Source organism: Zalophus californianus, chromosome 11 (assembly GCF_009762305.2).
Source record: "Zalophus californianus isolate mZalCal1 chromosome 11, mZalCal1.pri.v2, whole genome shotgun sequence".
Lineage (NCBI taxonomy): Eukaryota > Metazoa > Chordata > Mammalia > Carnivora > Otariidae > Zalophus > Zalophus californianus.
Window position 1 is genome coordinate 84,956,342 of NC_045605.1, and position 27,510 is coordinate 84,983,851.

The 27,510-nt window shown below is 43.2% G+C and overlaps 1 protein-coding gene across 4 annotated transcripts in view; it reads right to left on the reverse strand.

Moving 5' to 3' along the window:
- LOC113914562 overlaps positions 1-27,510 on the reverse strand; it is a 177,234-nt gene that overhangs the window by 142,064 nt on the left and 7,660 nt on the right. Inside the window, exons 2-3 of one of the 4 annotated variants that reach the window (XR_003517482.1) lie at positions 1,782-1,859; positions 1,204-1,419 (exon numbers count right to left, since the gene is read on the reverse strand). The exons of 1 other annotated variant lie outside the window; for it this stretch is intronic. Coding sequence is in view for 1 of the 3 variants with exons in the window: in XM_027579897.1 (XP_027435698.1) it covers positions 16,696-16,703 (8 nt within the window). In the remaining 2 variants the exon portion in view is untranslated. Of the gene's footprint in view, positions 1-1,203; positions 1,420-1,781; positions 1,866-16,695; positions 16,752-27,510 lie in introns of those variants that run through there. 2 more of the 4 variants (XR_004819403.1, XM_027579897.1) reach the window with 2 other exon arrangements.

Below are 27,510 nucleotides of genomic sequence, written 5' to 3' on the forward strand. Positions count from 1 at the left end.
CAGCGCTCAGCCCCGGATGTTGGCTAGGTGGCCTCAGTTCTCATCCCCACGGCCTCTCATCCTCTGGCGGAGTACAGCAGCTTCTTCCCCTGGGGATCTGAGGGTAAGGACCCAAGAGGACAGAAGGGGCGGTTTCTTCACCTTGTCGTCTTAGGGCAAGGACCCGTGAAGATGGAAGTGGGAGCTGCAAGGCTGCTCGAAGCTGGGCTGGCACCTAGTCAGCACCGCTACCAGCCCCTCACCCCACTCTGATGGTCTAAGCCAGTGGAAAGGCCACCAGATTCCAGGGGACGAGAAACAGATTCCACCCCTTGATGGCAGAAGCAGCAGAGTCCCACTGTAAAAGATGTCAGCAGAAATGGTTTTAGCTGTCTTAAAGAACAATCTGCCACAGAGCTCTCTGAAGTCAGGCATGGATGGGTCTGGGCTTCTGTGTATGATTTATTAAAAAAAAAAAAAGTCCATGGTTACAAAGAAAAGTTTGAAAACCACTCTGTGAAAGCCAAAGACCAAAAAATAAAAATAGGAGCAAGCAGCAATTTTTTTTTCTCCTGAAGAAAAGTCTTCCTGGTGGGAGCAACAGGGTTCCTGAGGAAGCGAGATTTCTCCTCCACTGAGCAGACAGTGAAAGTCATATCGATGTGACCAATGAAGATGGTGAACAAGTGACTGGGGGGGAGGGGAGGAAGGGGGTCCCCACTGGAGTGGGGACCCGAGACTTGTCCTCACGGAGCACTGATGACAGAGCGGGCTGCCCACATGGAGCCAGGCCAGGCTGCCCAGGGAGAGAGCGGCGGGGCAAGGTGAGCCTGAGCACGCTGGGGGCGGGAGGAAATGGCACGGAAGGAGGCAGATACGGGGACAGCAGCAGCTGCTCAGAGACAGCGATGCCCTTCACCCGAGGGACAAAAGGCTGAAAGGCATTCCTCCCTTCCTCTTCCGGAGAGAGAGAAGGAAAACTAAGAAAGAAGCTTTGTCAAAATAGCAGAGCCATATTAATATAATAATTGAACCCTAAGTAAATGAGAAGAGACTCTAGAATGCTTTGACAACTCAAAAGGAGAAGACAAAGAGGAGAAAAGAAGAGAACAGAACAACACTGAGCTTTAGACAATGAGCAAGCCATCCCCCTCTGAGAAACACTTTCCCGCTCCCTCTGGGCGGGCAGGTGGGCACATAGAGTCACACTTGTATATGTGCATTTATAATTGGTTTCATTTTATTCCATAGTAAAATGGGTTAATAGTGTGTCCATATTGTGACAACATTCTCTAGCAAATGTCCTAATTAGGAACCCTAACTAGCTTTCCATTATTTCAAAACTGTCCAAATCTGGGTAGACCCCAAAGACCATCTGGAACCTGGACATATGCCCGGGCAGCAAGGGACTGTCCTTCATTAGACCTCTCCAGGCCCCACCTATGTGAAAGAGAGAAAGAGTGATGGAGAGTTACATGGCGAATACTCTGCAAAACAGCATTCCCTGCTCAGACATTTGGTTTCGTGATTTCATCTTCTTTGCAATTGACCATGTTCATAAAACTTCAAAGGAGATTTTTCTGGTGCTGTGGCTATTAAAAATTAACTGGGACAAGCATTTATTTAAGTATGCATTGATGTCTGCATACATATGCAGAACACTCATCCGAGAAACAGCAGAAAGTACTGCTATTCTTTATTTTATCTTTAAACTACTTCAGTTTGAAAGGGAAGCTTTTAAAAAATCAAGAATAACTTCAAAATCCAGAGGGAGGAATTGCCAATAAAGTAAAACCACTCACGTTGATTTATCATTGTATTTCTGCAACCATCGCTTGCTTCAGTAGCTTGTCACTGGAGTTGGGGGGGGTGGTATTCATCTGGATCTCAGTCGCATATTAAAAAAAAAAAAAGATATGGATTTTAAAATTCAATCATAAAGCTCCCCCAAGTGGTTAATTTTTAAACTACACCAAGAAACCAGCCATGGCATCTAGGATTGCAATCAGGACTGAGGCCCAAATATTCTTTTAATGGGCAGCAGTGACCTGACTTATCCATCATTTTGTACATAATTTAATAAGATCAGCATCCTGGGAAAAGAATTCTATAAATGTTAAAATGGAATCTGCAAAAACGCTCCCCCTGGCTTCCTGGGAACTTAACAGGGGCTAGAAGCTGCCTGTGGCTATGCAAGAGCTTACCTGGACTCAAAGGATGCAGGATACAGTGATTTACAGCTGCTCAAGGGCAGAAAATCCCCTTGCGGCCTCTCTGGAAAAGCTCCCTGGTCCATTGAATTGTGTTCCTTATTCCACTATCTGGGCTGATTATACTGAATTACTTGGCACCCCTGTTAAGCCTGTCACTTAGATTCCAGAACAAATTAAGTCTGTTGAAGGCTTTGCTCTTTCTCTCTATTAAAATATTCATATCTACTCTAACAACCTGATAAAAACTGGCTAAAAGCCTTGATGGTATCCCCAACAGGGAGTGCCGTTTTTAATGAACACACAAGCATCATAAATAAAAAATAACTGGTCTTAATAAAGAATTGATAGAGCAGCTCTGGCCCCAGACAGGTGTCAATATGGAAGCTACACACAGCCTTGGGAGACCCAGTGCAGCAAATGAGTCTCCCAGAGCCTGAAGGCATCCAACCAGCAAACTCCAAACAAAAGCAGAATCAATGAAATTCCTGAATACCTTTCCATAAAATCATTGAATCTAGTGGGTCTCAATAGGGGTGAACGGAAGAGGGTGTCCAGGAGGCCCCTCCGGGGGACTATAAGAAAGTAGGGGGAGGGGCGCCTGGGTGGTACAGTCAGTTAAGCAGCCAACTCCTGATTTCTGCTCAAGTTGTGATCTCCAAGTCATGAGATTGAGCCCCCTGTGGGTCTCCATGCTCAGCACAGAGTCTGCTTAAGACTCTCTCCCTCTCTCTCTCTGCCCCCCATCAAATAAATAAATAAATAAATAAATAATAAATAAATCTTTAAAAAGAAAAAAAAGTGTCAGGGGAGTACAAAAGGGCATCCATAGGTGGTAATAACAGTAATAGCTAACGTTTCTTGAGCATTTACCACGTACTAAGCATTATCATCCCAACAACTCTGTCAAATGGGCAGTATCATCCCCTCCTCACAAATAAAAGCATATGGAGTATATATAAGTAGCCCGAGGTCTGAATTCCAACCTAGGTCTGACCCTAATCCTGAGTCCCTAACCACTAAAGGCTTTAGAAACACTGCTTAAGGGACGCCTGGGTGGCTCAGTCATTAGGCGTCTGTCTGCCTTCGGCTCAGGCCGTGATCCCGGGGTCCTGGGATCAAGCCCCACATCGGGCTCCCTGCTCCTCGGGAAGCCTGCTTCTCCCTCTCCCACTCCCCCTCTGCTTGTGTTCCCTCTCTTGCTGTGTCTCTCTCTGTCAAATAAATAAATAAAATCTTTTAAAAAAGAAAGAAAGAAAGAAAGAAAGAAAGAAAGAAGAAAGAAAGAAAGAAAGAAAGAAAGAAAGAAAGAAAGAAAGAAAGAAAGAAAGAAAGAAAGAAAGAAAGAAAGAAAGAAAGAAAGAAAGAAAGAAAGAAAGAAAGAAAGAAAGGAAGAAAGAAAGAAAGAAAGACTGCTTAAAACTCTCAACTCATTCCAATTAGTTTTTGGTAAAAGATGGGACATGAAGTCAGCAATCATCGAATCCTGGCCGCCTCCCGACTAGGCCAGCGGACTGCTTGCTCCAACCCCACACCATGGTCCCACAAGAGTGCACGGGACTTAGATTCATGGGCTCCAGAAAATTAACTAAATATATACTCACACGGCCTCTGGAATCACAGCAGAACTGCAGCCCTGGCTCTGTCATTTGGGGATTGGGAAACACATTATTTCATCTCTCTGAGACTGCAAATATGTCCATTCAACAGGGATGACAGTCTTAACTATTCACACCCGCTCTTTTCCAAAAGGGTTTTGGGCACTTAATAACACCTTCCGCACTGAGTGGTGGTCAGAATAAAATAGAATTTTATTAGCTATTTACGACAACAGCGCTTGTTATGACACAACCTCCAAGAAGAGCTGAGCGCAGCACCTGGCTCATGGCGGGCTGGTGGTTAATGGTGACCTTCTGCCCCCATGCCCTAGACCACTCACAGAGCGTCCGACTCCCCAACAAGGCCCGTCCAAGGGCTCCCATGCCCGAGCTACCACCCCACCCTCCTAAGGCTCCCAGTGCACTGCTCTCATTCCTCTCATGACCTGATGTCTCGGGATGGCGAGATCAAGATAAAGGAGTTGAACCAATCCCAGCTTCTTCTCACTCCTCACGTGCATTCCCAGGAAAAGTGCTTAAGTAGCCAAAAGTATATAGTTGGAGTGGTGTCCCCTGCAGGAGAAGTTTACCTCACTTAATTCTAGACTTCCTTTCCAAGTAGTACGGGCAACCCTCCCCTGAGGTAGCCCAGTGTGCAACATCCAACAACAAAACAGAAGAAGGAGCTTTTCAGTAAGGGAGTGGTACAGGCAGTCCAGACAAGCAAACTTTCTTTCTTCAATCATATCGTTTCCCTGTTTTAGTTCATTATGAGTTTTAGGCAAGTACCATTTTCTGGAATGGTAGCACAGCCACACTGCATGTCCCGGCCAAGATGTGTAATCTCAGCTTTCTTATCCATAATACTGGGATAGTGATGAATCGTCCCTTGTGAGGTGGCTTTGAAGATGAAATGAAATAATCCATGTAAAAGACTAGAGGACACCTGACATGCAGTGAGTGCTCCACAATATTTAGTTTTTATTATTAGAACTAAAATATAAAATAGACTGCACTAGCCTTAGCTACCTGGCTGCCAGGTAGAACACCACTGCTGATAAGGGAGAAAAGATTCTAAGGTACAAACCACGGATTTACAATGAACTCTTTTTTTAAAAGATTTTATTTATTCATTTGAGAAAGAGAGAGAGAGAGAGATAATGAGGGGGAGAGGGGCAGAGGGAGAAGCAGACGCCCCACTGAGTGAGGGGTCGATGCAGGGCTTGATCCCAGGACTCTGAGATCATGACCTGAGCCAAAGTCAGATGCCCAACGGACTGAGCCACCCAGGCACCCCTACAATGAACTCTTGACAATTTCAGTTGTTATGAAAATAAGAAGTTACCACTGAACTCTTAATCAGCTGGCTGTTAGAAAAAGATTGCCTTTTTTAAATCAATGCCAACATGTGGGTCATGTACCAAAGACAGCGTAGCAACATGCATGATCTTTTCCTTCATCCAATGAGTCCAATGTGATCAATGCTTAAAAAAAGAAAGTATGCCTCTCACAGCACATGTCAAAAGTTTCTTAGGTTCAGGGTGTAAGAGAACCTCGCCACCACCAACCCACACCCCAAGGGCCTACTCAGAGTCTAAGTGGCATCAGGGACCTTCATTCAGCAACTGCTAACAGCTACATTGCTAAAAGTTAGATACGTTTCTCAACACACAGCTGGGGTCAGAAAGAAGAGCATTTCTTCCATTTACCATATAGGTCAGAACTTCGCAGGGATGCAGCCAAGAGGCCCAATCCTGGTCTCATCTCAGGTGGGAAGGGGAAAGGTCAGGGTTCTTCTTGCTCAAAAATATCTCCCCCGTAAGCCTATCAATTGGTTTCACTGAGTCTACCAAATTCTCCTCTTAAAAATGAATACTGCATAAAGAAGGAATCTAAGAGGAGATGCTCCATAGTATACACTAGTTTTCCCTAGGTGGTGGGATTGTGAGTGATTTGGGTTTTCTACTTTTTTATCTTTATTAAAAACGTCAGGTTTTTTTTTTTTTACAGTGAACAATTAAAAGTTAATTTTGATTTTAAAAAGACTTTTCGTAGATGGATTAAATAAATTATATTTGGCAGGAATCCCCCTTAAAAAGGAAGAAAGGAAACCACAATGAGATATCACTCCACACTCATTCAAGTGGCTGTTTGTGTTACTGGAAAATAACAGGTGTTGACAAGGACAAGGAGAAATTGGAACCCTCGTATCCTGCTGGCAGGAATGTAAAATGGTGCAGTCATTTGGAAAACAGTCCAAGTTTGACATTAAGTTACCATCCAGCCCACAACACCCTACCTAGGTATATATTTAAGAGAAATGAAAACATATAACCACATAAAAATCTGTACACAAATGTTCACACAGCAGTATTCATAAGGGCCAAAAAGTGGAAACAACCCAAATGTCCACCAGTGGATAAATAGATCAATAAAATGTAGGCTAGCCATACAATGGAATATTATTTGTCCACCAAAAGCAATGAAGTGCTGTTACACACTGTTACATGGATGAACCTTGGAAACATGCTAAGTGAAAGGAGTCACAAAAGGCCACATATTCTATGACTCCGTTTACACAACACATCTAGAAAAGGCAAATCTGCTGGGACAGAAAGCAGATCAGTGGTTGCCTGGTGCTGGGAGATGTTGCAAGCGATGGAGGAATGGTAGCCAGAGGGTACAGCGTTTCTTTGAAAAGAGATGATCGCACTTATTTGTGAATATGCTAAAAACCACTGTTATCCACTTTAAATGGGTGGATTATATGAAATGTCAGTGATACCTCAATAAAACAGTTACCCCAAAATGAAAGAAAGCAATGCAAGTAGGACTGGATTATTGACTTGTATGAGGAGGGAGCTGCTTTGGGTCAGGGGCACATGAGGGAGGTCAGAAGTCCCTGGAGAGAGGGCACCAAAGACAGGGTATGCTATGCAGACAAATGATCAACCTGCGGCAGAAATCACCCTCGGGCCTTGGTACAGGCCTGGGCTTCCTCTCCTACACACCACCCAATCAGTAACCCAGATCATTCCCTGCAGCTCACCCTGATCACTACAAAACTACTGGAAGGAGAAAGGCAGAGTCAGGAATCAGAAACCAAATCCACCATAATCACAGGACATCAGCCAACTTAGCAGTGATTGCCCAGACCTGGCTGTTCATCAGAATCACCTAGGAAGTTTGCTTGACTCTCTGCTTGTTTTGAAATACAGACCGTTGGGCCTTACAACACAGATATTCTAATTCCATAGGTCTGGCAGATACCTAGGAATCCTGTAGCTTTTAAATGTTTCCTCCATGTTTCTGACCATAAACCAGGCATAGGAACTTCTGGATGGGAGGATAACCCCTCTTAAGACATTTTTGAAGAAAATAAGAATAAACACGCTTTTAAATCTTAATAAAAGCCTTTAGCTTCCATGCAAAGGCAATACATAGAAACTGCTTAATAATATGTTTTTTTAATCCCTGGTATAGCTACAAAACAAAGTTTTAAAAGAATAAAAATATTCATGTCTCCACAACTCAGCAATTCTCAGACTGAGTGAGGTGTTCCAATCGATTCTCCTAAATTGTTCCTAAGCTACTGCTTAAACATCATAGAATTTAAAAGCTGAAGGAGATTTGGATACAGCTTCAACTTTCTCATCACAGACAAGAAGAAACATCAGCCACACAGATGAAGGATCTTTCCCACCCGGCAAACTGACCCAGATTAGAACCCAGGCAGGGGTGCTCACAGTCCTGCCCTCTCTCTGACATCGCAGGACATTCTGCAAGAATAGCTCACACTGAGGTCTGCCATTGCAGTAAAATTAGTCTCTGCGGATGTGAAGAAATGGCATTTAAGCAATAACACAAACTATGGAATCCGAGGCGCATTCTAACGAGAAGGAACCTGCAGGTCACAGAACCAGAATCTACCAGGTACAGGTGACCCGGTTCCATAAACCACAGTGAACCAACAAGAAATGATGCTGGAGGATGCGGACTTGAGTCTGAGCCTTCTGAGAGAGATGAGTATTATACTCTCAGACCCAAACCTGATGTCCACTGTGAATTATACAGGGGATGGTTAGGGGGTATCACTGGAAATATTGTTGCCCTGCAAAGATTGAATCACACTCCCTGTCCAAGCTGATGTCACATGTACGTTTTCCTAAGACAGCCACATTGTAGCAGCAAGAAGCCCTCCCCTGAATGCAAATACAGTGGAATATTAGGTTTGGGTTTTCAAGATTTGTCACAGGCATGATTCTAACACCCCTGCCAAAGCCCTGCTAACTTCACCCCTGTCTGCCTGCCTGCCTGCCCCTGAAACTGGGACACCAGATGTGGCCCCGCCAGTGCTCACGTCAGGACGCAGGTGGCTGGTGGTGTTGATTCCTAAGAGTAACGACCATTCACTTACAGAAGCGAGGAGATACTCTCGGCCTAAGAGTAAACTGTGGCACGATAAGAAGCACAAGACATCAGGGCGCCTAGGTGGCTCAGTTGGTTAGGCGACTGCCTTTGGCTCAGGTCATGATCCTGGAGTCCCGGGATCGAGTCCCGCATCAGGTTCCCTGCTCGGCAGGGAGCCTGCTTCTCCCTCTGACCCTCCCCCCTCTCATTCTCTCTCTCTGTCATTCTCTCTCTCTCTCAAAAGTAAATAAAATTAAAAAAAAAAAAAAAGCACAAGACTTCAATCAAAAGATTGAACCTGTGTGCTGATTCCCCTTTTATTCACTCTAGGAATTTGGCCAAATCTGTTAACTGCTCCAATTTTTGTTTACTCCCCTATACGAGGGAAGGAACAGTTGCCCTACTTACCTTCCAGCTCAGTTGAACTCTTATTTGTAAAAAACATAGAAACTTTGCTAAACTCTATACTCCATGCACATAAGCTGTTAATGGTTACTACAGGGTTCAGTGTCAGGGGAAAGGTGATCATTACCAGAAAAACAACAATGTCCGCCAGGTGATAACAAGAGCTACCAATCATGGAACACCTCCCAAGAGCTTGGCCAAGTTCTTTACATTCCCTCCACCCCAAAATCTTCTAAAGAAGGCATATTATTGTTCCGTTTGCACTGGGCCCCCCTGCAAGCAGCAGAGCCAGATTTTGAACCGAAGCAGTCCAACAAGCCTGCCAGACAGTCTTTTACTTTTTAACTCCTCAAATGGATAGACATCAAATGCAAAGCTTAAAATGAACAGTGGTGGTGGAACTCTTCTTATGTTTGGGGGTATGGGTTTTTTTTGGGTGGGGGGGCTTCTCTTTACTGCAGTTTCAAACAACTGCAAACAACACGGCAAGAGGCTGCATGCCCAGATGCTCTCTCTCCTCTCGGTAATGGAGCTAACTAGAAAGCACACGCCCGCCCCTGGGTGCCTGGCTCAGCGCTGAGTCTCCTATGCTCCAACACTGTACTTTCACCAAATTGGCAGTGGCTTCCCCAGATCTGCTTGTTAGGAAGGAACAGGCTGCTAGGAACAAGCTGCTTGTCTCTAGAATGGCACTGACACGGTCTGCTCAAATTAGCTACAAAGTGAAGAATGTCTGCAAGAAGAAACAGGCCCATGGTTTTTAATCCACAGGAATAGCTCCTGAGATTATGCTTCCTTGTCCAAGCAAGAAGCTCAAAGGGAAGAGTCAGCTTTCACCAAAAAAAAGGGGGGGAGGGGGATTTGTGAATCAACATCTGAGACCACAGTGGGACCCATGCTAGGCACAGTCATTGGCCCTCCCCCTGCCTCCGGCTAGAGGGGCAAGAACATTTATCATTAGAGCCTCAAGGGGGCCTTCAAGTGACCAGATTCAGGAAAATTCCCTCACAGGAAAGGCCCCAACAGGGACTGAGCTGTTGGAGGAGGGCAAGTACATCCCAAAGCCTCCATCCTTCCCACAATTCTCCTGATCTCAAAGCTTTCTTTTTTTTTTTTTAATTTTATTTATTTATTTGAGAGAGTGAGAGAGGGGTGAGGGACAGAGGGAGAAGCAGGCTCCCCAGTGAACAGGGAGCCTGATGTGGGACTCGATCCTGGGATTCTGGGATCATGACCTGAGCTGAAGGCAGACGTTTAAACGACTGAGTGACCCAGGTGCCCCTCTTTTTTTTTTTTTTTTAAGGAAAGGTTTTTGTTTGTTCTTTTAAGACTCCATTTTTAATTAATCTCTACACCCAACGTGGGGCTCGAACTCACAACCTCGAGATCAAGAGTCACATGCTCTTCCAACTGAGCCAACCGGGCATCCCTTAACCACTGCCTGCTTATGGGGGGCAGCAGCATGAGCAAACTCTTCAGTCCTCGGCAAGGCCTCCGAAGCCCCTGCAGGAGGCCCTTGGGGAGAGAGGCCGGCTCATCAACGTCTCACTTCTTTCCCACCATCACCACTACACACTGCAGCCTGACCAAGCAACTGTCTGTCCAGATCACTTGTCACATGCCTAGCACAGAGGGGGTACCACAAGGATCGTGTGCTGGATCCGTGAGTACCTGCATTTCCCTAAATGAACCGTGTTCTTTCCCTTCTCCAGGTCTTGATTCAAGCTACCCTCTCTGACTGAGTTGTCCTTCCCATTCCTCTAACTTCCTCTCTGTTTACAAGAATCAGCTTTAGAGTTTTGCTCGCTTGGGAAATCATAATTGACCTGTCCCTGAGCCCAGTTAGGGACACCAATTACCAAAAAGCTCCTGTGTGTGATAAAGAAATGGGAACGGTTTTTACTTAAAAAGCACACCCAAATTTACATTCCAGATGAGTGCTGTCCCCTTTAAAGAAGTTATTTAGTCCACTTTAAGACATCAACTGAGTTTCTGACGTTCGTTACCCCCTCTTCAAAGGCTAAGGAATACATTACATTTCCCAGAACATCAGGCCACTAAGGCTGGCTTCACTTTTCCCACCTCTCAGGATTCTGAATGAGTCAAAAACTCAGGGCCAGGAGGTAACTTGGAGATCAACTCAACCCCTCATTTTACAGATGTGGAAACTGAGTTTCAGGGAAAGTTGAGGTCATCCCAGAGATCAAATAGGAAGTGAATGGCAGAGTTTGGACAAGACCTCAGCTTATCCAAGCACACACTCAAGACTTTCATCTTTTTTCATCTCACACTCAGAAGAAAAATATCTCCCAATTCCTACTTTGAATCACATTCCATGCTTTGTTTTCCTTTTTGCTTCAAAAGTTAAAGAATAATATTATGCTGAAAATTTAAATCAAAGGTAGAATATTGTAAGAGCTCCAGATGGTTTTGCCATAAGACATATTCCGTCAAGACCGGCGGCCATCCCCAGTGAAGAAAAGCTAATCCCAAGGTTCCAACCAGTTTTTAGTCCAATGTTCTTTAAACATGACTAATTCGCATATCATTATCTCAATTTTTGTCAGATTTGACCACCACCTTTACAATTATTCACTTATTTCTTTTCTTTGACTCACTTTTCTTTAACTCACTTTTTAAAACATAAATATCTAAAGTGGCAGGATATAAAATCAATCCACAGAAAGCAGTGGCATTTCTATACACCACCAGGACAGAAGAAAGAGAAATTAAGGAGTCGATTCCATTCACAATTGCACCCAAAACCATAAGATACCTAGGAATAAATCTAACCAAAGAGACAAAGAATCTGTACTCAGAAAACTATAGAATACTCATGAAAGAAACTGAGGAAGACAGAAATGGAAAAACATTCCATGCTCATGGATTGGAAGAATAAATATTGTGAAAATGTCTATGCTACCTAGAGCAATCTATACACTTAATGCAATCCCTATCAAAATACCATCAACTTTTTTCAAAGAAATGGAATAAATAATCCCAAAATTTGTATGGAACCAGAAAAGACCCCCAAATAGCGAGAGGAATGTCAAAAAAAAAAAGCAAAGCGGGTGGCATCACAATTCTGGACTTCAAGCTCTATTACAAAGCTGTCATCATCAAGACAGTATGGTACTGGCACAAAAACAGACACATAGATCAATGGAACAGAACAGAGAGCCCAGAAATGGACCCTCAACTCTATGGTCAACTAATCTTTGACAAAACAGGAAAGAATGTCCAGTGGAAAAAAGTCTCTTCAACAAATGGTGTTGGGAAAGTTGGACAGCCACAAGCAGAAGAATGAAACTGGACCACTTTCCTACACCACACAAAAACAGACTCAAAATGGTTGAAAGACCTCAATGTGAGACAGGAGTCCATCAAAATCCTAAAGGAGAACACAGGCAGCAACCTCTTCGACCTCAGCGCAGCAACTTCTTCCTAGAAACATCACCAAAAGCAAGGGAAGCAAGGGCAAAAATGAACTTCATCAAGATAAAAAGCTTTTGCACAGCAAAGGAAACAGTCACCATAACCAAAAGACAACCGACAGATTGGGGGAAGACATTTGCAAATGACATAACAGATAAAGGGCTAGTATCCAAAATCTATAAAGAACTTATCAAACTCAACACCCAAAGAATAATCCAATCAAGAAATGAGCAGAAGACATGAACAGATATTTCTGCAAAGAAGACATCCAAATAGCCAACAGACAAATGAAGAAGTGCTCCGTATCACTCGGCATCAGGGAAATACAAATCAAAACTTCAATGAGATACAACCTCACACCAGTCAGAATGGCTAAAATTAACAAGTCAGGAAATGACAGAAGTTGGCGGGGATGCGGAGAAAGGGGAACCCTCCTACACTGTTGGTGGGAATGCAAGCTGGTGCAGCCACTCTGGAAAACAGTATGGAGGTTCCTCAAAAAGTTGAAAATAGAGCTACCCTATGACCCAGAAACTGCACCAGTATCTGGGTATTTATCCCAAAGATACAAATGTAGTGATCTGAAGGGGCACTTGTACCCCAGTGTTTATACCCACAACAGGCAGACTATGGAAAGAGTCCAGATGTCCATCAACAGACGAATGGATAAAGAAGTGGTATATGTGTGTGTGTGTGTGTGTGTGTGTGTGTTTACACACACACACACACATATACACACAATGGAATATTACTCAGCCATCAAAAAAATGAAATCTTGCCATTTGCAATGATGTGGATGGAACTAGAGGGTATTAAGCTACACGAAATACGTCAGTCAGAGGAAGACAATTATGATATGATCTCACTGATATGAGAAATTTGAGAAACAAGACAGAGGATCATAGGGGAAGGGAGGGAAAAATGAAACAAGACGAAACCAGAGAGGGAGACAAACCATAAGAGACTCTCAATCTCAGGAAACAAACTGAGGATTGCTGGAGTGGAGGAGGGTGGGAGGGATGGGGTGGCTGGGTGATGGACATTGTGGAGAATATGTGCTATGGTGAGCGCTGTGAATTGTGTAAGACTGATGAATCACAGACCTGTACCCCCGAAACAAATAATAAATAACATGTTAATTTTAAAAATTAATAAAAAATATAAAGCATAAATATCTAATTAACCTCAGCCTAAGCAAAATAAATAATAAATAATCCAATAAATTATGTGTTTTATAAGTTACAGTTTTCCTAGCACATTTAAGATAAATACATAACTATTAAAAGAAAAAATATTCACATGCCATTTAAAATTACTCTGCAAACTACCTCCAGCATGCATATAACATTATAGGAAATTTGCTCTTAACTCTAGAACACAGCTGATTCCATCCAGAGTGAAACCGCTTACTGGTATTCTCTGTAAGTTCCTATTCAGTCTTCTGTACGCACCTATTTTATCTGAAATGCCAATCAGTAGTAGCAAATGCAGATCCCAAATGAAAGCTTATCTTTACGCTAATAGCTTTTATTATCAACTGCTAGATCACTATGCCCTCCACACATTTGATCTGTCACTTTGTTTGAAATAATCCTTTACCCTAATGTTCTTCACTGACTATTAATAAATTATGAACAAATAGCAAAAATAATTACCCTTTCACCTAGGAAAACATTGGTGACTACAACTGAATGGTCTACCAGTGACATAAGGCTTTACCCAGCATAATGGATGCAAATGTGTAACAGGATATGGGTAAGTTATTTTCATACAAGCTGTCACTTGTCACACAAATTACATGGGCTTCTTAGCTGTTTAATTCACAGATTTAAAAAAAAAAAAAAGGAATTCCACTCACAATACCTGCATCACTCCTAAACTCCTGGGGAGAGCAGAGCCAACCCACGAAGCCACCAAAGAATAAAAGACTATGACAGCAGGACATTGTATGTATGAAAATTCTGCTGTGAGTGGTGGAAGGAATGTTGGTCAGAGTCACCAAACGATTCAAAAGCCTTCAGGGGCGGAGAGGGAGACCCGTGATCAGGAGCAAAGCCCAAATCTGGTTGCCATATCACAACAGGAACTCATCGAGCCAGCCGCGTGGTTTATGGATCTGCCAAGCCTGGACAAGGTGAGGCTGGGGGTGCTGCTGGCGCCATACAAAGGCAATGTTAAGGTCGGCTGCTTTACATCATCAATCTACACCAGACAGAGCCCTCAGCACAGTGCTCTCCACGCGCATTCCTGAGGAGCAGTGACTGGGGACCGAGGGCTGAGCAGTCTGTGTTGCCAGGGGGCCCTGGGGCCTGAGGCTGCAGCTGTGTGGCCAGCTTCGGCTCAGGGCTCTGTTACCATTTTAGGAAACTAGCAGATGCTTTTGCAAACTGACCTGGTTTTAGTCACTACTCTTATATCTGAGAGCTGGCCCATTTTACATTTTGCCTCCTTATAACAAATAATGATATTAATAATAGCCAATACTGGGGCACCTGGGTGGCTCAGTCGGTTAAGCAGCTGCCTTCGGCTCAGGTTGTGATTCCGGGGTCCTGGGATCGGGCCCCACCTTGGGCTCCCTGCTCGGCGGAGAGCCTGCTTCTCCCTCTACCTCTGTCTGCCGCTCTGCCTACTTGTGCTCTCTCTCTATCTCTGTTAAATAAATAAATAAATAAATAAATAAATAAATAAATAAATAAATCTTTAAAAAATAATAATAGCCAATACTGATCCAGTCCTTAGCATGTACCAGGCACTGTTCTAAGCAAGTTTCCATGTATTCACACATGTAGAATCATAGAAACTTTGACCTGGAAGGAGCCTTAGCTATTGCGGGGGAAGGAGCCCTGGACCGATGCCAGGAGAAATGAGGACTTTGACACCTATTGTCCAGGAGATTTTGAGTGAGTCCTGCCTCTCCCCAGGCCTCAGTTTTCTCATCTGGTAAGGCGGTCAGAGGGATGAGAGGTGATGAATAGGTTTCTAAAGGAATGCCAATTCTGAGCCTTTTGACCTGTTTGGGACTATGGTGAGTGGGATTCTGAGCCACAATCCGTTAGCTATGTCTGCTACCATGGGCATAGGAGCAGGGAGTAAGCAAGTCATCTGTTGCCATCTCCAACAAAAGCATCTCTAAGGTCCCTTCCTGCTCAAATTACTTGAATTCGTAGTTCCAGCCCAACTGTGTCACTAAGTGCAGTCTCCTTATAAATTAAAAAGAGAAAGAAAGAATTCGCTTTGGGACCTGGATGCCTCATTTCTGTCATAGAGCATGTGACCTTTACAAGTAATTTCATCTCTGTCTCAGTTTATTCACCTACAAAGTTAAGGATAAAAATATTTAACCTGCCTCACTGTCTCAAGGATGAAATAACGGTGTAAAGCATGCAGCACAGTACCCGCACACAGCTGATGTTCAGTGAAGTAGAAGCTACAACTGCTATTTTCCTTCTACCCCTCCTCATTCTCCTCCTCCTCATCATCAGTCTATCAGCCCCAAACTGGATTTACAACACGTTCTGACCCATGATTTGTAATTTAAGGAACATATACTTACAACAAAAACTGATTACTATAATTTTCCTTGAGAAATAAATTTAAGCCCCTTCCCAAGGAAAAATCATTTAGATATTTCATTATGGAAAATTGCTCAAATATACAAAAATAGAAGATATAATGAACCCCCATGGATCATCACTAAGCTTCAAGAATTATCAATTCATGGCTACTCTTGTTTCATCTATATTCCCACCCACTCACCCCTCTTTCAGACAACCTGTATTTTTTTTAAGCAGATCCCAGACATTTCATCTGTAAATATTTCCGTGTCTACCTCTAAAAAATAGAAACTGTTCATTCTTCATAAATTTAAAAGTATTTGTTAACTGAATGACATGGCAATTGCAAGGCATAATTAGGAAATTATTTTCTCACATCTCTAATAATATTCCATAAAAGTCACATAAAAGTGTATGCATTAACAAAATAATAATAAGGGGCTGGCTCACGAGGCCACGTGGGAACTGTGGTATGCATGATTTATTAGAGCTACACAAAGTGAGTTATTTCATTCTTTCAGATATTTATGACACCGCTAAAACACTGAATACATCAACATCAGAATTAATCATGAATAATATTTAATTAGTGCTTGACAAGGATCAATTTGGCAACTCTTTTTGTTCTTTCTACTTCCCCCCAATAGAAAACTAGTCATAAACTAAAGTGTTTTATTTTTTCCATCTGCTTCTGGTAAAGCGCATCCCTGAATTGCAAACTTAGTTGAGATCTCCTGAACTTTCATATACCCAGGTAATTAGACTCAGATGCTGTCCGGACTAGGATTATAAATCAAGTCTGTATATGTAAGCAGAAAACAGACTGCTCACACCAAAGTGGGTGTTGCTGTTTCTCACGGACCTGCCCGTGGAGCCAACAGGCCCCACATCTGAGCAGAGCAGAAAGACGCTTTCATGCATAGGTCCCATGTCAATGGACGACCCCTTCTCTCACCTCTGCAACCCCCAGAAAGCACTGATTATAAACTGAATTCTTTATTTACAAAAGAAAAAAATCCTTTGGGACACTCAAGCAAAAATTCTGCCAGAGCGATGCATTCGTAGGTACAAGCCAAGAGACTAAGGCACACAGAAGGTACACACCATAACATCTTCCCAAACAGACTGTTAACATCCAAAGCACTTGGTGCCCCGAAGAACTTCCCAATCAGGGAGTTGTGTTCTCCTACAGAATGATTAGGAGAACTTTCAATCCATTGTTCTGTAACAACATCCGCATTCATTTAATTTTAACAGAACAGCAATATTTGTTTCAGTTGAGTTAGTATTTTAAATTGCAGAGCCAAAGGCTCCTGGGTTCTTGAAGATATCTGAAAGAAAGTATTAAATGGTTGTTTTTAATGTGGGGTGGGGGTGGTGTCATTCTAACAGATCCCTTTTTCTTTATCTCTGGCTCATATCAAGTGAAACTAGGGTTGAAATGCCTAGTGGAGACAACACACGGCATCTTAGAAGACTTGGAGGATGGGAAATCGGCTAACACGTGTTAGGTTCCATGTGCCAAGCACAGTACACCCTGTATCTAACAGAAGCCTCACAACAGCCCTGGGGCGGACGGACATGGTCATTAACTTATGGAGAACACCAAGGCTTGTGTGGTTAGATGAGGCTCCAGGGTAGCTAACAGCGATGAGTTAGGAGCCCAAACTCAGGCCTTTCTGACCCATAGTCCAGGGTCTGTACCATATAAACTGATCCCCTATAATGGATCTTCCAGCTTCATAATTATAATAACTCATATTACTGAGCACTACATGCTGCTAAGTGCTTTAGATGAATCACCTCATTTATTCCTCACCTGTGTTACTCTTATTCCCATTTTAGAGATGAAAAAAATAAGGCTTAGAAAAGATATGTGAGGTGTCCACCATCACACAGGGAAGTCATCTGACCGCAGGGTCCTCTCTCATCCATTTTGCTATATCTACCTGAAAGGCAAGCTGGGCCACAATACTGATTATATGCCAGGGACAACACTCTGAAGTTCTGAGTTCCCAGAGATTTGTAAAGACTGTGGACTGCCTGGGTAGGGTTAAGAATTCTAAGCCCTCCAACAGAGAACGCTCAACACACACACACACACACACACGCACACACACACACACACACACACAGAGCATGAGGTCACAAACAAAAAATGGGTACAAACTACAGTTGAGTGATTTTCACAAGAGGGGGGAGTGGAAAGAAGGGAAATGGCCAGAGTTTATCATAAAAAGCTAGGCTCTAAGAAGATATGACAGAGATAAAAATTCTATCTGGTTCTACCCTCCCTGGGCCAAATGCTAAAATTCCCTCCTCCATGGCTTGGGAGATGAGGTCAGTGGATCTTGTTTCTGCTCCACTGACTTTTCCACGCGCAACCTGATAGCTTCTGGAAACAAACCAATGATTACGAGATCATTAAAGTATGTTATTTTAATTAAAGGAGGGTCCTCTGGAGAGGGGCAGTAAACCTGTTATTGGTCAACCCAAGCACCAGGTGAGCATCTACTCACCCAGGCCTATGTCGCCATCCCTCCTTCCCTGTCTACCTCCACATCACAGCCTGACTGGGCCCAGTTCTGCTTTTGTACCCACATCAAACTGGGTCAGCCCACCTAGAACCTCCCATGTGATATTCTCCAGATATGCCTCGAGAGGTGAAAAGTTAGTGCATTAAAGCAGTAATCACCGCAAGAGCTAAGACAGAGGCTTGAAATTCAATAGGGCTTTGAAAAAGAAAAAAGAATGAAAGTCTAGACTGCCAAAAAAATAAATTGGCATTGTTGTAAAATTGTGTTGCACAGCGAGAATACAAATATTATTCATGTTAAGGAAAGGGCTGACCTACGATGTGATTTATAGGCACTTCAAATGCAGTACAGGAAGTAAACGGAAAAATTAGGGTGCAAGGTCACCGAGTAGGCAAGAGTCAACTTAAGGGTAAAGTTAAAAACTTTAGGAAGAGAGCACACAGTTCAGCTTGCCATATAAATTAAGATCTGTCTTCACTTTGAAGAAATGGGGAAAACTGAATATTAAAATGGCTACGTTACTAAAGGCATTTTCTTCCCAATGCGCAAGAAAACAGGAATACTTGTTAGAGAGTGAGAAACACTAAAGGGATATTTCATAAAGAAACAGAGAGGAGGTTGATGCAATCCCAGAACCGACCTTGTTATCCATCAGTAATGTAAACAAACAGGGTGACAAATAAAAGGGCTCTCAAGGCACTGTCCTGAGCAAGAGGAATCAAAACCAAGTTTTGTTTTCAGGGATGTGTTGCTTCATTTTTTTATTAAAACAGTCTAAATGGATTTGGACGGCTCCTAAAAGTCTTAACGGCCAGGAGTGACAATTGAAGCAGAAAGGGGTTTTCAATTCTGGAGCTGCAGGGACTCTGCTCTCTCAAGTCATCTCGCTCTCTGGCCATTCTGTTTTAAATACAGCTAGCACTAAAGGCTGTCTTTTGGGGGGGTTTTGGTGGTGTTGTTTTTTTAAAGATTGTGAATGTTTCCCAAAGAACCACTAGAGGGCAGAGCTTTGTGATGTTCCGAAATTACTAATTGCTAAACCAGCCAAGACCTCGGAAGGGCACGTATTTCTCCTGGTAGAAGAAAACAGGGCTATGGCAGGGCGGAGCTCAAAACCGCCTGATACAGAGTAGCCCAGAAGGGGGCGCTCCAAGCTGAAAGGGATCAAGACGGAGCATAGACTCGGAGACACCCAACGGCCCGCACTGTCCACTGTCTCTTAAACAAACCGCACACTCCACCCCCGCACCTGAGGCTACTTTCACTGCAGTCCTTCCCTTGACCAAACCCCTGATGTTCATTTTACTGTGATTTCACTGGCATATAAAATATTGGGTGAGGGGCGCCTGGCTGGCTCAGGCGGTAGAGCATGAGACGCTTGGTCTCAGGGTCGTGAGTTCAAGCCCCACAGCTGGCGGGGAGCCTACTTTAAAAAAAAAAAATACTGGGTGAGAAGAGGCGGCAAATCAACTCTGGGCCTAAAGCATCCCTTATTTTCAGCGCCCATTTAAAACTCTGTCTTCTGTTGGGCTGTTAGACTGCAGCAACCAGAGTCGAAGATGAAAGGTAAATCCTTAAAACTGCTGTAATGCAGAGAAAACGGGCCGGGAGAAATCCCTGGAGCAACCCTGAATCAGTCCTAGGCTGCCCCTGAGGGCTCCCACAAAACCCAGTCACTTTGGCCTCTGAGAGGCTTTCTCAGGCTGGAAGACAAGAGAATGTCTTTGCGGGGCCCTAAGTCCCTGCACAGCCCCTGTCCCGTGCCTGAGAACCCAAACACAAGCGAATTACGTCCTCATCACCCACTCCTGCAGGAAGGGTCCTCATTAACCCGTGTCCAGTGTGTCTAACGGACAGAAATCTGATCTCAGCCAAGGGTGTGGGAAGAGGCGATGGCAATTTTCTCTTTCTTTCCAACTTTGAGTTAGAGACCCATTAATAATTATTGCCATTATGAAAGCAGGTACCTGGACTACTTGTTAGTTGTCTTCGTAAAGATACTCCTAAGGAAAGAGCATGGCTTTTGAGGCTACACTAGGACTCTGGAGTTATCAGTGGATTTCAGTAGTAATTCAGGGTGGGCTCTTTTGCTTGCTATCCATTACCCCTCACACCCCACTCCCAACAGAGAGAGAGAGAGAGAGAGAGAGAAAGGACTCTCAGAGCTTTCCATCAGAGTGGAATAAGCCTTGAAATCTATCCAACGCTGGCTCTGGCGTTTACTACCTGTATGACCGTGGGCAAATCAGTGGGACTATCAAAAGTCTACTTCAGTAGGAAGGGTGTAAAGATCAAATGGGAAAATACACGGAGAAGAAGACTTACAAATTCACAAGTACAATTACAACGCTCCCCCGCCCCGGCCACTGCACACATAAAAGCAGCCCCCAAAGAAAAGACACACTATAGGGTATTTTGTTAAGGGACAGCCTGGTGAGGGAATTGAAATAAGCCTTTTGTAAAGTAGTATGTGTTATTCATCCTAGTCCTAACTGAAATCTGGGTTTAGTGACTAATGACCACACCATTTCCCTCTTTGCAGCCTCCAACAGGCATTCACGCCAAACCTGGTCAACCGCTGGCTGTTTTTTATTGTTGTTGCTGCTGCTGTTTTAGGCCAAGTTCTCTGCTGGGATCTGCCAAGACGGAGGAAAGCCCTGGCAGTGCCCTGCTAGTGCTGCCCGGTCACGGGTTCGCTCCTGGGGGCTGAGAGCGCGCCCCGTGGAGAGGACATCAGCGGGTGAGGCCCCCGCCACGGCCAGGAAGGTGGAGGAGCGTACTACCATGGCTGCTAGCACCGGCTAAACAAACCATCAGTGCTCAGATACCTAACACAGAGCAAAAAGGGTCTTGAGATTCTTCAAGATTTCCTCCCAGGGCCATCCTTACAATAACCCAGGCAGTGGTTTCTGTAAAAGCCGGATTAGATCATCTGTGCCCAGCCTTTTAAGACGTTTTCACAACAGATGGAGGGACACAGCTTTAGAGGAAAGCCCGGCTCACATCCGTCTACATTCATTATTGGCCCTGTTCTCCGAAATGCTATATGTTATCTTGAGCCTGTTTGTTTTTATCTGTCAGAGTGGTTTATTGTTAGGGAAATGTGGTGTCAGCTGTCTCTTCCCCACCATCAAAGCCGCTTCATTAAAGTTAATAGTGTTTGACTTGCAGAGATCTCTTACTGAGGTAACCCAAGAAAGCCCCTGCTGGCTGTTATTTTTCCGGCAGTAAAGGCACCAAATGGACGCAATAACTGCATTAATCTTTTAGGAAGAAGGAGAAAAGAAAAAAAAAACCTACCACATGACTCTATCTAGTAGCTGCTTAATAAATGCACCTTGAATTCATGAGGCTAATGCCACCCTTCGGTTCAGGACAGGTCGAAGAACTAAATGGCCTATGTCCTGACTCTGCCACTCAAGGCTCCGTGGCCTGGGTAGGGCTTGTCACTTCCCCAGACTGAACTTCAATTTGTTAATCTCAGAATTAAGGGGGTTAGATTATAAGGGAGTGTTTTCTTTAAATCGGGGAACCCTCTGGACAAAAGTAATCTTGCAATGAAGCCTGACGTATAAAGCAGATAAAAGCAAACTTTTTCTAGCTAAAGGAAGAGAAACCAGAAGTCCCACCTTCTCAGCATATCTACCTCCCTCCACACCGCCTCGGTCTACGCCCACCCTCATCCCTCCCCCAGGGATCCTGCCCAACCTCTGAGGGCCGCCACCCCCACCCTGGTCTTCCTGGAACAGCATCTGAAATCTACTGGCCTCAAAGGAATTACCTTTAAGGTCTTATCTGCTCCGAGTCTGGATTCTGTGATTAAGCAACTGGAGTCAAACCACATGGGGACAGTTTCTAATTAATGTAATAACTTCCTGAAAGTCTCTGCTCAGCGCCGCACAACACTGAACGGTTTGGCTTTGGCTTTGTTTTCTCTCTATCTTCTAATCACTGCTTTCTCTTGTGTGCTGTCAAATTTCCCTTCACCATTGGAGTAGTGGGTCTCAGGCAAGCTCGGTCACCTCTGGGTCACTGTCACTTAGTGCTAGTTAGTTCAGTTTCCAAATGTCAGTGAGACTCAGTTTAAATCTCGTCACCTCCCTCCCCTGCAGGGCAGGCTGCAGCTGCGTGTGACTCTCGAGCATGCTTCCTCACCCAGTGGGCCACCCTTTTGGGCCAGAAAACCAGCAACAGAGTCAAAGCCAACAGCCCTGCACCATAGCACGCACCTGACCACAATCCACTGGCCGCCAGCCCCGCAGCCTCCCGCCATCCTTCTCGGGTCCTCTCCTCTACGAAGCAGGCCAGCGGACAAACCTGCAAGGCTGCTGCTACCCAAGCAGGTATCCAACAGGGCACCTAAAGCCAGTTTTCCCTTCTTGCAAGCAAGAGGGAATTTCTCCCCTCATTTAATTTGTTGAAGGAATTACCCCCCAGCCTCTGCCGCTCCCTCATAGAAAGCGGGGAAAATTTTGAACACTGTTGCTCCAGAAGGCTACAGCCAATAAAACTCTCCCCTCTCTTCCTTCCCCCAGAACCTCCATCAAAGGCCTTCGGGATGAGAGAGAAGGCCTGAGTCAATGACTGGAGGTAGGAGGACGTAGTAGGCTGCCTCATAGTAGGGGGAAAGGTAAGGGATGGAGAAGGGAAGGAGAAGGGGGCACGTTGTCATTGGCTTTCTTTAAAATGTTGCACCTGCAACTACACTTCTAGTACCACAGAAAGAAATGCCACCAAACATCCTGTACACATGGACCACCAGGATATCTACCAGCCTCTATTTGTATTTATACCTTTGGATGGGTACCAGCACCGTACACCTGTGTAAAACTCTGAAGAATCCCAAACCACACACACGGTTTTATTTTTTTGGCCCAAGTCTCTGCAGGAGAGAATAAAACAAGAGCAAAGAGAACCCTCCCTCCCTCCCTTCCTTCCCTCCTTCCTTCCTCTCTCCCTCCCTCCCTCCCTCCCTTCCTTCAGCTCTGTCTAGGGAGCCTTTCCTTACACCAGGCAGGTGCTAGGCACTTGCTTGAGGCCATGGCAAATAAAACAGGTTCCCTGCCTGGCCATGGTTACCTAGAACCACAGAAATAATTCCACTTGTATAACACTTTAGCTTTACTTTTCCAAAAGCTTTTATACCCAATAGTTCATTAGGATCCTCACAATAATGGTTACGGTAGATATAATCACTGTTTACAACAGAGAAAATAGAAATACAGCAAAGTTAAGGGACTTGTCTAGTCCCACCACTAGTTAAGTGCATCTGACTTCTGGTCTTTGGCTCTTTCTGTTTGACCAAACCGTACCCAAATGTATCCTGTGATTTCCTTACAACCGCTATTACATTGACTGTACATTCCAGATTTTCCAGGATCCTTTCAATTTTAAATATTCTGTTCCTTTGTCTTCCAAATTATGCTTATCAGACCACTTGAATTAGTTCTGAAAATACAGTCACTTATATCAATTTTAGGTTTGAAAAATATAGCCATCGTGGGCTCTCTTACTTTAAACATTCTGAAGTGAGATTTAGACCTTATAGCATTACGACTATGCAAGAGTCACAGTTTTTCAATCAAATTATCCTTTGGTGTAAAAGATTATTTCAGTACACACATTATTTAAGCTATTCTGAAAACTACTCTGACATTCTTTTTATTAATCTTTTTCCTGTTTCAAATGCTTCCATCAGGCATTTCTGTCAGGCTTCTGAAGGGTCCCATATGCACACTTCCAGTGCAGAAATGTGTTCTTTTTTGGTTCACTGGAATCTTTCAGAATGTCTGGCACTGAAACAGATTGGCTTTAATTAAAAGGCTATGATTTCTGTGAATTCCCATTAAGCTAGTGAAAGAAATCTGCATTTAAAAAATACAGTTAACACATTAAGGCACACTTATACTGAAAAATGCTTCATGTTTAAAAAACTACTTAAGCAGATGAAACTAAACTGCCTGTGATAAAAATGTGCTCATTTTTAGTAAAATCCTTCACTTCTGAAGAGAGGGGTTAGTTCAGTACATATGTGCCCAATTAGCCATAAAAACTCAACTAGACATGAACCATGCAATCCTCCAATCCACCCGTTGATGTTAAAACATAGATCCTATTAACAGGAATGTAATTTAAATGGTTAAAAAGTGATAAAGTACACAACTATAATCTGATAGGGTTTGAAATATGATACTGCTGGACACCGATGACAAACCAGTTTTGAATTATGACTCCAGCAAAGTCTAAAATAGCTCAAGCATGTTAATTAGTGATCCACAAATTCAAGAACTGCATTATATTATGTTATATATTCTATTCAGTCACACCTCTTTACCCACCAGCAAAAGCATGTCCTCTAATAGTCAGAGAGGAAAGCCAGGTGAAGCTTTTTGAGTTCTAGATCCTGGATACCCTAGGAACACCTGACATAACTTTCCCTCATTCAACTTACTTATCTTTCAAATGTGATCTAACTCAAGCTAGTTTCTCAAGGAACAATATTCCAGAGGGCCCATGAAGTGCAGAGAAGTTCACGAGTTACTGGGAAAATGCATGAAGAGCAATCAGTATGATCACTTCTTGCCACATCAGTGAGCCCCGAACTGTGTAAGGGACACTCCCACATAAGCATGGGAAAGCCCGTGATGAGCAAGAACTGGGAGGAAGATATCTGAATCATTTGTTATTAGCTTTATTAGAGATACATGTGAGCTGATGTACCTTACTTTTTATTATAAAATAACACCCTATACATTTATGGGATACGCTTGAGCCTATCAAGAAGATCCTGATGGCTCACCACTGACCTGGTGTCCTTGCTTTGAGAATCACTGCACTGGGTGCTTATTAAGGCAGGATTTCTTTGATAACCATTTATAAATAAAATAAAAAGGATTATTTTGGAAGGCAAACTAAACTCCCATCATCTCGCTTGACTGTCTCACCTTTTTAAATGGCCACAAAATAGTGCACTGCAGGCCCCTTGATGGTGCAATTCGTTATCTCCAGTTATCTCCCATCCTTAGAATCAGCTCCTACGGCCTGATGCAAGCCCAGTTTGCACAGGTTCAGCGAATTCCCTCTGCTTTCATATTCATTGGAAAAGAGAAACATATTGTAACACCATTCTCCAAATACCATGCCACGATCGCAAATTTAGCAGATGGCTAGGAATAGTGCACCCTACAGAGGACCTGAGCTCTGTCAAAATTACCAAATGAGAGGCCGGATAATGTGTTCTAGCTGGTGTCCCTAAAATAACTAGTTTCTTGGAGGAGAAGGAGGAAATCAGCATGTGGACACTGGCCAATCAATCTATGAACCACTGGGTATGAAGACCTCCATTCAAAGTTCACCAAATGTTACTGTGGCTTTACATCAGTAATTAAACTCTGAAATTCAAGAAATAGATGCTGCCATTGCCACCTTCCTAACCAAGCTCAGATTCATGTCTCCTTTCCATTTTCTACTGCACCTCTTCTGAGCGGCATTTTATCTTGCCTGGACCATTGCCGTAGCCTCTCATCTTTCACACTGCTGAAAAGTTAATCTTCCAAAAGTCCAGCTCCCATAAAATTGCTCCCCTGATCAAAAAACTTGAATCATTGGTTACCATCCCTGTCAGCAGAATTAAGGTCACATTCCTTAGCCTGGGATTCGAAGCACTTGCCTCTTTCTGATGTCCTTTCCCACTTCACTCCGAGCAATCTGCAAGGCCCAGTCCTCTCTGTACAGACTCTCCCACATTTGCTCCTGCAGCTCCCCCCACCTAGGGTACTATCCCCTGCCTTCATTCCATTCCCTCATCACCCCTCTGAGTCCAAATCCTTCCCTTGGGTAAAGCCTAGAAGAGAGAAATTCCATCTTTGCTATAAAAAGTGCAAAGAACAATATCTGGCTTAAAAGCACTCATTAAACATTTTCTGTTATTATTGTAGTTACCACTGCCCCTGTGAGTGTGCCATGAAGGCCTTAATCTTCACAGACAGATTAACCCCTTGCTCCTATGGGATGTTTAAGTGTAGCTCTCTTATGATGTACCTAATTACTTTTTCTTTCCTCCCATAGTTATTTAACTATACATTTCATCTCCTATTATGGATTGTGAGTTTCTAAAATAGATCCGATTTCATTCACTTTTGTATTTTCCATGTCAGTATACAAGGCCTTACACGCAACCTTTGAAGAAAAATGTTAAATATCATGTCGAGCCACAAGGGGGCATGATTGAGCTACTGTTAACAGTTGAATCCTCTTAGCAATAAATTAGGTTTTAGAATTGAGAGGCTTTTTTCCCTTGAAGGTCTATTTGTAAATCTGTTTAAAGTAAATATATATGCATTATGTATGATTAAAAATCTATTCATGTTGACATGGAAAGAAAGCTGTGATACAATGAATTTGAAAAAGGAATAAGCAAAATAGAATGTCTATGATCCAATTTTTGTATAACATCTAATCTTAAATATACGTGAGAGAAATAAAAGTCTGGAAGAATATCCACCAAAATATTAACAGCTGTTATATCTGGGAAGCGGGGGGGAGAAATAGGGGGTGGGAACATGGAGGTTTTATTTTCTATTTTGCACCTTTCTGGATTTTTTTTAAAATAAACAATACATATTAAATTTTATAATCAGAAAAATAAAGCCATTTACTTTAAGAAATCTCCAAGCAAACTGTTTATTTTATTTCTCTTGTTACCTCACCTCCAGCCCCATGATATATTTAAAAGTAAATATTTCGGGAATTTTCTGATAAATTAAAGCAAAGAATCCCAAATTCTCTTGGTACATGGTACCCTTTAGTATCTCAGTAATTTTTTTATGGCATCCCTTGGATGAAAGAAATACTTAACAGTTCCATTTATTAAGTGTCAAAGTCCAAACAACTTACGAAGTATTTATGTCCTAACAATTTTGTGGCCATTTGAAAGAATAATACACATAAAGTGAAAAAATTTATTTTTATTTCATTCTTAAATGGTCACAATTACTTATTAATGGACTGTGTACACCTCTCGGGCACCATACAACTTCTTAAACTTTGGAACCAGATTGGACACTGCCACTCTCATCTCCTACTCCACACTGATTTTCATTAGGTACTCAGTTTTTATCACAGCTTCCAACCACCCAAAACCCAGCTTCACAAAGATATGACACCATCGGAAGGAATGCAGCGTGACCTAATGTTGAAACTATGAGCACCTCGAGCTAGTAGTTCTTGGGCATCCCACAACTGTCAAGTACAGTTGTTTCCCTTAAAAATGTAATATATCTCACGGTACCCCTGTGTGTTTACTGCAGCACCCCTGGGCGCCATGGTGCACAATTTAGGAACCAGTAAATTCAAATGATAAAACTGATTCCCTGTAAGGCTG